This window comes from Ornithodoros turicata, chromosome 1 (genome assembly GCF_037126465.1).
Source record: "Ornithodoros turicata isolate Travis chromosome 1, ASM3712646v1, whole genome shotgun sequence".
In the NCBI taxonomy this organism is placed as follows: domain Eukaryota; kingdom Metazoa; phylum Arthropoda; class Arachnida; order Ixodida; family Argasidae; genus Ornithodoros; species Ornithodoros turicata.
The window spans coordinates 195664895-195677890 of record NC_088201.1 but is presented as its reverse complement, the minus strand read 5'-3'; the positions used below and the strand labels follow the sequence as shown (position 1 = coordinate 195677890).

At 44.5% G+C, this 12996-nt stretch overlaps 1 protein-coding gene across 1 annotated transcript in view; it reads left to right on the top strand.

Moving 5' to 3' along the window:
* The window catches only part of LOC135374730 (cilia- and flagella-associated protein 45-like), a 238809-nt gene extending 230720 nt beyond the window's left edge, over positions 1 to 8089 (top strand). The window contains exon 15 of the mRNA XM_064607654.1: positions 7488 to 8089. Within this exon, the coding sequence (XP_064463724.1) occupies positions 7488 to 7607 (120 nt within the window). The 3' untranslated portion in view covers positions 7608 to 8089. The remainder of the gene's footprint in view (positions 1 to 7487) is intronic.
* The last annotated feature ends 4907 nt before the right edge of the window (positions 8090 to 12996 follow it).

Here is a 12996-nt window from a genome sequence, read left to right as displayed (position 1 = left end):
CGGAACAGTGACGCCTGGTATTGAGACATTTCATTTTGTGATTAATCAAGTGCATTGCATCACTTGTGCTCGACTTCTTGTGTTCGTATACCCTTGCTGTTGCTCGCTAGCTTAGAACAACCATGCTTGAGGTGTATGTGTTCTTGCTCCAGCGCTTTCAGAGTACATTTAAGCAGTATCATCGTATCATATGCACTTTAGCACATCCTGTAAGGTATAAATTAAAACTTTGGCTCAGCTGTTGTATTTTGGTTACAAATAAGGTGTTCTTCCAGGGCGCTCAAGGGCAGTTCAAGCAGATTCATGTGTGCAACAGCAGATACCTTTTCTCAGTTTTGAGTAAGGTAAATCTTTCCGTTGATGTGTTTCGGTCATAAATTATGTTTTTCGAGTCGTTTCAGGATTACACTCAAACAGCATTATGTGTGCAACAGTACATACTTTTTCTCAGGTAAATCTGTCCGCTGTTGTGTTCTGGCAATGCAGCAGAAGCTTGTGTTGAATTTAAGTGGTATCATGTATAGAAAAACTTGTTTTATGCCTTTTTGTAGCTGATGTATTAATATTGTGAGCACAGAGGCATTCCCACAGAACATATCGGAGCACATTGTGTGCTACTGTTGGCATGATCTGCAGCAGTATATTGATGTTAATTATTCAATGACTTCAGCTAACATTTACATTCTTACTTCCAGGTAAACCTGTCACGCAGATGCCCTACCCCTTGGTATGCTTAGCTCAAGATTGTACCGAAACAATCCACCTGGAGCAATATTTTTCAATTGGCAGTGGCATTACTATCACACCACACCACACACTGCATGTCTAAGGTGCGTGTACAATGCATCAAACCTATTCTCAGATACGGGCGAACTGGTACGCAATTACAATATGAAACAACTGACACAGAGATTGTAAAGTAATGCCTTTTCCTCCGCACCTCGGGTTTCATGTTGTTATCCTCACATGCAGCTCATTTCGCCTGTGCTGTGCAGCATGAGCAAAATCACATGTTGTTTTTGGTCACATGACACGGGACATAAATACCGTGAAACCTTCCTATGTTGGACACCCGCAGTGCAGCCGAATCGTGTCCTACTTATAGAGGTGTCCGAGTTACAGAATATGAGGGAAACAAAAAATGGGAAAGATCACAGCTGTGTTGCCAGAAATGCCCCCCTTCTTCAATTTATGGTCCTTAGTGGTACCTGGTGGTGGTGCCTGGTAGTGGTAATGGTGGTGTAGCGGTTCCAGCGCCATCGCCATACAGCGCCGTCGCTATTCTCTCGCGCCGAGCCGTTTCCGGCACGATCTCCTCTCGAATAAATCACTTTCTTGAATATCACGCAACATGAAGGTTGTCCCGCCTGTTTCCTTCATTTGGTGACCCGGACGTGATATTCAAGAAAGTTTTTGTGCGTGTCGACGCCGTACGCAAGCCCCTTCAACCGCCCTACAACGGACCCTACCCCGTCATCAGCCGTACACCGAAGCACTTCATGCTCCGCATCAACGGGAAGGACGACCAAGTTTCTATTGATCGGCTCAAGCCGGCTTACACGGAAGCCTGCTCGCAGCTAGGCTACACCGTTTGTCAGCCCCAAGCGTCCGCAAGTCCCTGCCCTACAGCCTCCGTCCGCCAGCTTCCGCCCCGCCGCCACGTGTCCTGGGCGCCAGTACTCTGCACGCACCATTCATGGACTTCGCCCATTCACTAGGAGGGGGGCAACTGTAGCGGTTCCAGCGCCATCGCCATACAGCGCCGTCGCTATTCTCTCGCGCCGAGCCGTTTCCGGCACGATCTCCTCTCGAATAAATCACTTTCTTGAATATCACGCAACATGAAGGTTGTCCCGCCTCTTTCCTTCAGTGGTAATGGTACCTCTACCCACTCTTCACTGATAATTATTTCTGACTTTAGTAGATACAATGGCGTTCAGATTCCACTCAAAGGCATTACCTCTGGAGCTTTTCGAGCAGCGAGGACTTGTCTCTGAAGCGTCAGCCCGCTTTTCGTTGCTTTGGTGCAGTGCGCATTCACATACACAGGCTCTAGACAAACCGAGGACAAGTGCTCGCTTAAAGAATTACAATGAAACATGACTGTACTTGTTTTTGGACTCGGAAAACAAGCAACAAAATGCTGAGACCAGTATAGGGAAAAAAAGGGTTTTTTGGTGCAAAGATGGACCGATATTGAGGTAATTTGACCAGGGTTTTGTCCGACTTAGCAGGGAAAACCCTGTCCTACTTCCGAGATAGGGAGGTGTCCGATATAGAGAATTTGGTCCCCATTTAGTTTCCATGGGAGCCTGCCCGTGCAATGAGATCTTGTCCGATATGGGGAGTTGTCCGAGGTACGAAGGTGTCTGATTTTGGCGGTTTTTCTGTACTATACAGCATTCTACATCATGTAATGTAACAGTTGTTCACGTTTGGATATTTTAACCATGGAATTTACCCTACATGCACCATACCATGTCCGAACACGAACAACTGCTAGACAGCAGCATGTACTGTTGCCATATAGCATTTATGGCTTGCATCCTGTGATAAAACAGTGGTATCTTTTTCTGCCACAACCGGTAAACTACAGTAAAGATTTAGAAATACTGTGCCATACCATAAAGCACTATGGGAAATGGCAGTTTGAAAAACTGGAGAAGACTGTCATTAGCACGGGGACATGTTATACTGTGAATTTTTTTACAGTGTGTGCTGTACCACGTAATGTACTGCAAGCGCACCACAGTATGGTAACGCTCTGAATACAAATTTGCTCAAAAAAGGAATGTGTGCGTTTCTTGTACTATCTTGTTCTTATGCAAAGTAGTAAAGTGTTTTCAGCCAATGCGGAGGAGGACATCATTCTGAAGGGACATCATTCTGCAGTCTCGTTGACCTACAATGTGTCGTGTGTGAAGGTCATTTCGAAGAGTGTAGGTGGTACAAGACTCTGTTCCCACATACTTGGCAGTGTTGACTAATAAACCATAATAAAGTAGAGAGTACATTTGTTGCTTCATATATTTGTGTCATCGCAAAGTATGTAGAGATACATCTGTCTCAACACAGGTGCAGGAGCCAAAGCTGCTTTTTGATATTTCTTTGTATATTGTTCAATCAATTGTTCATCAATCAATTGTGTCATCGCAAAGTATGTAGAGATACATCTGTCTCAACACAGGTGCAGGAGCCAAAGCTGCTTTTTGTGCCTAAAATATGACAAATAGTTGTCTGTTCAACACCACTAATTGTGTGCCGGCCTCCGTGACATGTCTGTGACATTCCAAAGTGGTTAAAATGTCCCATAGATGTGTGCAATGCTGAAGATGGCTGTGTACCTTCTATGGATTCTTGTTTCAAGAAAAGTACTGTGTGATTTGCTAACAGCGCCTGGCTGTACCGTCACAATTCTACATAAAAATATGCAAAGTTTCCGGAAGGAAACATCATGAAGGTTCATAACGAAAAACCCGGAGACGAGGGATAGGAAGGGAGATACACAATGTCTCAACACAGTGTGTGTACATCCCTTCTTGTATCTCCTCTTCATGTCTCGCCATCATGGACAACGATAAAGGTCACTTTCATGAACTGGATGGCAGCCAACATACTGTCAATAAAAAGAATAATGGAAGGAGCTCAATATGATCCTTAGGCTGTGCGTGGTCATTGCTTTCTGACAAATGGTGACTTACAATTTCAGGTCAGTGCCTGCGGTGGTAGTATACTTGTGTTCTCACCCTTGACGCCAATTGTGTGTCATCGGTCACCTGTAATCTGCTAACATGCACATAGCTAAAACAAAGTATATTTCTATTTCTTTGAATTCAGTTGGTACTGCACATTGTTTTTTGACATGTTCTTTGGAAAATATAAATTAAAAAAATTATCTACTCTGCATGTCTCCTGTCAGCTCTACAGAGCAGCTTCGAATTTCACTAGAAAATACGTGTGAAATCTAGACCAAACTAGTGATGAAAGTTCATGTAGGTCATAGATATATATTATTATTATTATTATTATTATTATTATTATTATTATTATTATTATTATTATTATTATTATTATTATTATTATTATTATTATATCATAGGTCAGGCTTAGATCCTGGTTGGTAGCAACGCAAATTGAACCTTATTAAAAATTGGTGCAGGAACATAACTAACTACACCAACTGACTCTCAAAAATTTTGTAATGTTACACTTTTGAAACAACATTAATACGCCACAGGGGTCCTTTCTCCTTTGTTCCTTTTAACCTAGAAATATTAGGTCTTCGGCATCAACAGCCTTAGTTGCTGACCATGCAGTTATTTACGTTGAGTGCTACAGTTTCATACTTGTTTCTTTGGACAAGCAAGCCTGGCTTCCCCATTTTGATAAGGAACTTTAAACTTTGACAGGACATTTGTGGACATAGAAAACATTTGGAATCTGTGTATTTTTGCTATGATGTGCACCGTACAAGGCAGAGGACAGCATCAACCATTTCCACCAAGGTTATTAAATTTGTGATAAACTACATATACCTTTTCTCACCGACTAATTTGATGGCAAAGTTACTTGAATGCCAGTTGTGCAATTTTAAGCAGATGTTAAAAAAATAGGGTATTGGAAGTGCTGCCTGGTTGAACATGTGGAGTACACAATATAATAATTGGGGGTTTACGCCTCGAGACAACTGAGCAAGTTTGTCCCATCTACGTCAGAAAAATGGCTGCGCCCATGGCTTGTTTCAGTTTCTTTGATTAATTAATTTTCCTAATAGGACGACAAAATTGTGAAACGAAGGTGCGTTTCGGGGGCAGTTGGATATGCTCGTTCTGAATATCACAACCGTTTTAACACATCGGGAAACCGGTGTAGGTGACCTTTAAGGTTCTTCATTTCCACTATGCCTTTTCTTTTCATGGTTATACAGCGTAATCGAAATAACCTTGCGCTTGTGTCACAATCACGTGGTCACTGCTAACATGTTACAAAATGCCGAGTGACAAACAAACCGTGGTTCACGATAACCGCGGTATGGTCGGGGAACGGCGGTTAAGACTGTCCGTGTGACAAGTATTAGAGTGGCCTTGCCGAGTCGTCAAGATTATTTCAAATTCGTTAAGTGTTCTCTTAAAAAGCTCCTTTTCGTCATTTATTTATTATTATGAAATATTTGGTGATTCCCCTCCCCTTCCCCAGACGGCCGACAATGCATTACGGGCTCAAGCTGTCCTCCTCAGACTGTTCGTTCAATCACGGAGGAAGATACTTTACGAGGATATAGGATTACGAGGAGGAAGATAGTTCCGCCTGGGGAATGAACGCGTAGTATATTTCTATTGTCGGAAAAATTCACGTGACCTCTGACGTCGGGTCAATCGTTCGGCCTCGGTAGAGTTGTTCTTTGCTTTGTTTTATTTTGTCTCCCTGGGTGACGGGTGACGTAAAACGACGCTGCCGAGTCGTTCTTTTTCCCTTTCCCCTCTGTTCTCTCCCCTGTCGTTTTGCCAGTTTTGGGCTTTCCCTTTCTCATCTGTTCTCTCCCTCTCGCCCGCTTTGGCGGTTCTGGATTTTCGTTCGCATCGAGTGAAATAAGTAAAACGCGGAAGCGTTGGCTGTTTCTGTTGCACAAGGTGCTTTATTTTTCGGGATTGGTATTTCCAAATCGCACATATGCAGTCTTCTGTATCTGCGCCATACACGAACTTGGCATGAACATTGTTTCTGAAGTTCGAGTAATATGGCGAAGCAACTTCGCATTCAATGCTACCTGATGTCTCACGTAGAAGATTTCACAGTAGATCAGTAGATGCACAGGCACACACATTCGCAGATCCAGCATCACAGAAAACATGTCCATATCCCTTTGCTGCATATTGTGTAGTGTCACATGTCAAGGCTGGCACAAAGGAACCTGTGCAGCTGCTATGCCGAAAGATGATGTTCCAACCACTCAGAGTGGCTTATCCATTCTACTGCATCCATGCAGATGCTTTTCTGAAGCAGATATGAGTTGAGCAGTACCTAGTTGATACCTGAGCAAGAAAGACCAGAACAGGGATCAGAAAACGTGAAAAGTAAAAATTCCACCGGCCGAAATGTTCCGTATGTGCTACAGGTGTGGTGCTATGCTATGCTAAGCGGCTGAATGGAATAGGAACTGACTTACCTGTCATCGAGTGGAAAAACACAGCATTGATCCTTCTTGAATCTTTGTCGCACCAAGCAAGCGAAGAAGACCTGCCGTCCACTTATCTATCACTGAATTTACCCGCAGAAGTATCCAAGAGGATTCGTGTTTCTCAGAGTCTCTATCGACGGGCACTAAAAACCATCCAAAGCGGTACCGGCAAAGGTGCTTTGCGTGCGTCCCTGCGGCACCATATTTCGAAACTTTACGGCGAGCGGCTCCGGCAACCCCGACACGACGTTGCCGGCTTACGCGCGCCACGAAAAGGTTATAATTTCAAACCGACCAATGAGCGCTCGCATACTGGTGGAGCGGCCGCAGGAGCCAATGGGATGCTCTCGGTAGAGAACTCGCGCTTCGACGTAAAAATTTTGACGTTTCATGACGTTTGATGACGCGAAAAGCTCGCAGCGCCTCACTTTAGTCGGCAAAGGAACTCGCGAGTTTCACCCCCTTGGTTCCGCTTCTTTAGAAGGGGGGGAGGGGGGGCGTAACACTGTCGTTCCTTTCGCTCATAAATCACCCAGGACGCAGCGGATGAATCCCATTTCTTTTCTGTTGGTGACAATTTCACATTTTTCATTCTGTATGAATGTTTCTTTTTTCATATCAGTGTCGCTTTTACACTCCTATTGCTATCGCCCTTCTGCTATAAGCATCCTTTATATCTGATACCTGATCTTCTTTCTGGTTTGTTCACACGTTCTTCATCGTCTCCCATTCTACGTGATACATATTCTCGTCTGAAATACAGATCGTTTACTGACGCTTCTATCCCTTTTTCATTTCATGGCCTCCTCACACAGTAGTACTCCCTGTTTTCTACTTCCTTGTGGAACCCTCGTTGTATTTGCAACCAGTTCACACCCTGTGCACTGTTTAATGATGTCAGAGTAATTTTGAGTCGCTCTTGTTCTTACAGCTAATACATTCCCACGCCTCGCTTTTCAGGTTTCACGTGTTTGACCTGGCATCATGTTTCCGGTTGACTTACCTTTTAATATTTATTTAGTGGAGGTAAATTGTTTGACGCGCAAAATAAGAACTGGGTTTCTTATTGCCGCCACAAATTTGTTGTTCTGTTGTGGCAAGGTACTAAGCGAGGTTTTGCATGCGTTAATTGCTCTTGCATATGGCTTAAGGAATTTTCTAGCTAACGTAGGAATGTAGTTACGTAGAAGACATGTTATGTCTTTTTCCGTCCAGATTTTTTCACCCTAAGTTAGCAAGAAATTACCTTTTCGTGAAACGCTTCTACGAAATGCTTTTTCACGCGTTTTCTTTTTTCCTGATTGTGCAGGTCCACAAGCAGAAACTAGCAGACGACCTCATTTCTGACGATCTGTTCCTCTCGAAGACTCTTGGAGCTTTTATGGCCATATATAAGAAGACCGAACCTAATGCTTCGACAAACCCGTGAACCTGGTGGACCAATCGCTCACGCCAAAGGTGGTAAAGGTCTACTATGGCATACTTAGGGTCTGACATTTTCGGGTGTAATACACTTCATGGCTTCTAGGGGGAGATCGGGTGCTATTGATACAGCTGGGCGTTATGGGGCTACTTTTTTTATATGTGTCCAGCACGCGACCCGCCCTTAAAGGTGCAAACATGCCGTGCTAGATTCAGTCACTAACATTAGTTGTTTTAACGTTAAGTACAGGCTGAAACTAAACAGTGCTCGTGATACCTGATACAGTGTAATACGTGATTGCGATTCGGGGAGAAATCAGACTTAGCCTGAACATATCCGAAACCGATTTTCAAGATAAACGGAAGGAATCGGGCTCAAAACGAGAAACTCAGACCTCAATTATCCTTCAAACCAAAACAGAGCTCCTATCTGTCGTATCGGGTACCCATGTAGTGACTGATTGCAAATAAAGTTGGCACAGGATTCAATGGATGTCCAAGTCTAATTATTACGTAGTAGTGTAACCGCTTTGGATACTTCGACTCACGGAAATCAAATTTTCACGAACTTCTTCCGACGAGGTCATCTGTGCAACAAGGGAACCTCCAAGGGACAGGAAATACAAGAAGTCAACAAGTGAGTTCAGCTTCCGCCATATGGACGTGTATGAGCTGTGATGTCTAAAATTATATATAAGTGATACTGTGAAAGTCGTTAATTTCGCCTTCTTAATAATCCGCGAATTGGTGTGGGCGCAGACGGAAGCGGGAATCACGGGATCTGGGGTTCATGACACTGCAGACAGTATACAACGAAAATCTGCCGTCCTCTACATGGTGGTGCTGGTCAAAGGGCTCACTGTTGTTGGCCTTACAGAGGTGAGCAACATCACGACACCCGGCCTCTACATGCCGGCGGGCCTTAAGGACTTGCCGTGAACTCCAATCCGGCAACAATGACAAGCGTGCTGGTTTTGTGAAAGCAGGTATCTGCAATGCCAAGCGATACACTATGCGAATCAACTACTGATGTTGAAGTGATGTTTCAATTATAGAAATGTCTGTCAAGAACAGAGTTGTGAGAATAAAGATCGTTAAATAAGTCGATTTGTTTTCGTGGAGTTCATAGCATCGCGAATTCCAGTGCCCGTTCATATTCTTTCGCGTTACCTATATTTCGCGGAACCTTAGTTTCGCAAAAAGAAAAAAAGGGAAAGAAAAGAAAACACACTTCGATGGCGAGATTCGCGAAAATTTCTTCTTTTTGTGTGCCTCAATTTTCGCACCAGTGGTCCATGTATTGATCAATGATGTATATGTCTGTCACATGCACAGTATGTCTCTACAAGTCACCAAGGCAGCATGGATGTTCGTACAAGATTTATTTTTATTAACCTGCTGGGTGAACAGCATAGCTCGACATTTCGGACCTCGAATCACGACGATCACAATCATCTGACAAGGTCATGCCGTATATCAGTGCATTCACCGGGTTAGAGCACATCGCCCACGCAGCACAATGTACTGAAAGTCGAGTGCAATAGGGGTGGACGGTATGTGTCTCATCAATGTTCTTTAGTTTTACTAGTCTGTTGAAGGCCTTACACCTACCCGTCCACCCCTATTGCACTCGACTTTCAGTACATTGTGCTACTTGGGCGGTAAATAGAGCAGGTATAATGTTATCTCGTGATTGCGCTAATATGCGGCATGATCGAGCTCACCGATACGTCATGTCGACCTTCACGTGAGTTCGCAGCCGCGGCTGAACTAACGCCTTATCAGATGATTGTGATCGTGACTTTCGAGGTCCGAAATGCCGAGCTATGGCAAACAGCGACTACAGCTGCCAACCGTATCGACAAGCTATAGGATATCGTCACCAGTTCCCTCTTTGCAAAATGACATGCCAACAAATCGATATTATTTTCCAAAGTACATAGTTAAATACATGTAGACATATCGTAGCACTTGTATCGCTGTCAGCTGCATGGAATGCCTCCGTCTTCGGGTTGGTGCCCTAATCTCGACAGCTCCAAGGGTAACAAGTACTTTCGAGTGGGGTGGTCGACGGCAGCCGGTTGGAGGCAGGGGCCTTCTCAGATTCACTGAAAATAGAAAAGACAAAATATTCGATGTCACTATGTGTAAAAATGTTGGTTTTCAGCATCTTTACTACAGAACTGAAAGGTATGCCTATTTCTTTCTTCAGTCACTATGCAAGAGTCAAACATATGTGTCCTATAATGCGAGTTCCCAAGGTTCGAAGAAGTGCAAAACATTTGGGATTTTCTGGAGTCGCCTGGGCTAATGCAACCGTCACTTGACACATTATACTCTGCAAATAAAAATGCGCACACACTAAAACGGAAATGTTCGCTGTGCTTGCAAATGGGTACCAGGGCAGCTTGTGAGGTACCAACCCATTGTGCAGTGTATGGAGTGAGGCGTCTCGTGCAATCAACTCAAAGTAAAAAACAACTCGCAAATTACACTCTGCACTCAGCAATACATTCAACGGCTTCTGGAAGACTTATTTGGTCTTGGTTTTAAGGAAAAAATAAAATGGATATTTTGGCTTCACTAATGTGAGGCCCGGAACTCCACATCACTTGCACCAGTTACTAGATGGCGATGATGATGCTGATGATGATAATTAGTGGTGGTGATTCCGACAAATAGGTACACATACACTGAGATGTCACAGAGATTCTGGAAGAGATTACAACCGTATGATTACGTGTCACGCGTTAGTAAACTCGAACGTCTTTAGTTTCGTCGAGTAAACGCCAAGCAAATGGTATATTTTACTTCGGGAATTTGAAAGAGCGCATTATTCATCTCTTTGGAAATTCTAGACCTTAAAATCCTTCGCTGGCCAGAGTGGTCTTGCGGAAACGGAGAACTACTTGCTCTGCGCAAGGCTCTTCTTCCTGTGAAAAATACAAATCAAAAGAAAATATGTGGCAACCATTTTGAATGCATCTACATTTGTGTTGTTGTCTGAGGCTCACTGATAATGACCTGTTGCGCGGTAAGGCCGGGAAAACATGGGAAAACGTACTGCGTCTTATGTCAGTCACCTGTGTCGCTCTATCCACATCCTCTCGATTGAAGTGGAGCTAGAAGTCTCACAAGCTCAAATTACAGCGAGCGCAGTTCGATGGGTGACGGATTTTTGGATGCACACTGTTTCGAGAAATTGCGTGAAAGCCCTTAGCGCCTTCAAAGAATACCGTGTTTAGCTACAAGCTTTCGAATTGACAAAGAAATACTACCGTTGTTTGCCTGTTTTTCAAGTTGAGTTTATAAAATTACGGTAATTAATGTGTGACACGAATACAAGCTGTAGTAACGTAGCAGCAAGGTGCAGCAACGTGTTAGCTTGCTGAGCTCAAGATCGCGGGTTTGATCCCGGCCGAGGGCGGTAGCAATGTGAAGGAAGTAAACATTGCTGCCAGCACCTTGTGTAGGAGATTTCCAGCACACGTCAAAAGAACCCCTGGTGGTCCAAATAATCCGCAGTCCTACCCTACGGCAAGTGCAACATGTCAGCACACTGCGCAGAAAAACCTTACGTGTAACATCACGGTACCCTTATTATTAGTAACGTATGGCAAAATCACTTTTATTAGTTAACAGCTCATATTCAGTGGAAACCCTATAGGTGCCTGCGAGGGAATACTGTGTTTACCTGCAAGCTTTCCAATTCACAAAGATGTCCACAAAAATGTTATTTCGGAGCTTAATTAACCGAATTAGCTTGATTAATACGCCTAATTAACCGTACTTATGAAGAATAGAAGGCGTAGGAAGCATCCAAAATTTAGTGGTTTATCACTAGCTTTCGGGCAGAGTCTGCCCTTTTTCAGGTACCTTAAAGGGACTATGAAATTTCCCGAACCCCCATATTTTTTTTTCGATGGAAACTGTTCTTCCCGCAGAGAAACTATTATGCCACAAATTTTTCCGGACGAAATCGCTCCACTCTGCGAGGAGCGCGCGCTGGAAATGTCTCTTCCGCGTTCCTCCTCTCCCGCGCGTATTTCCCTGCCGATGGTGTAACTGTACGGACCGCACTTCGGTTCCCCGTTACGTCACCTGTGTTGCACAATGGCAAGTAATGCCGCGAGCTCGCGCTGTGGCTGCCGCCACTGCCGAAATCTGCCGATCACGCGAAAGCTGCTGTCATGGAGATTTCCATTCCCGATGAACGCATACGCGGGATCCTACGGCGCATGCTCCTGGCGGGATTCCTCGGCTCGGCAACACGTCACGATGACGTGTTGCTGAGCCGGCCGTGGTCGCGTCAAGTTGCCCGTTGTGTCTCCGCTCGGCAGCTCGCCACGGCGCGGCGCTAGCTGTCCTCCCTTCGCAGCTCCGTTTAAATTCGCTCCCGAGAAATCCGCTCGCGCGACGAAAGTAAAATTTCGGTTCTAGACTCAGAAAAATGTCTTCTTTCGAACGAAACGAAGAAAAAATCGTTTCATAGTCCCTTTAAGAAGGCCAGTCTCTGCCTGAAAGCTCGTAATAAATATCAAAATTTTGGATGCTTCCTACGTCTTCCATTCTCAAGCATACCTTTGTGACTTCGACGTTCTTCATCGTTTTCTTCATCTACGTACTTATATCTTCAGAAGAAGCTTTTCTCTCTTACCTGGAATGCATAGTACACTTCTTCAGCACGCCTCTGGCACAACTTTCCATGTACTTGTACAGCTCGAAGCATAGTTAAGTGGAACTCGGCTTCAACTAGCGGAGCGGAAGGAACGCCTCCTTAGCTGCACCTAGCAGAAATAAAGGGATTTCGACTCTCCCATTTGTGCTTCGGAGGTGTCTGCCTTTTCTGAGCTGTTGGCTCGGCATTCCCCTAAACTGTTGTTACCATCGCGACGTTTTTTAGGTTTGCGGCGATTATCTAAATGTGTACAGTAGCCGATATCACACAGGTGTGATGCTATTATCTCATTGATACACGCGAAGGTGCACACCATATCCAATAAATTTGCCACTAGGCTCCGAGCATCCTGATCTCTTTTATCACAATGCTGAAAATGCTCCACTCAGCGAACGTGACCACGTCCGCGAGCATCTGTGAGATTATAGAGAGTTCTTAGTGTATCGTACGCTATCGCCTATGGTTAGGTAAGAGGTAGCGTTGGTAGTTCTGCGCAATGCGGGAAGCTCTCTTTATGTTTTGCGCGTGCGCAGAACCACCAACACTGTCTCTTACGTACCCAAAGGCAATAGCGTACGCTATTCTAGAGTCTTTTTCTACATCGTACGCTATCACTTTGCGTAGGTAAGGGATAGCGTTAGTAGTTCTGCGCACGCACAAACCATAAAGAGAGCTTCGCGCAGTGCGCAGAACCACCAACGCTATCTCTTACGTACCC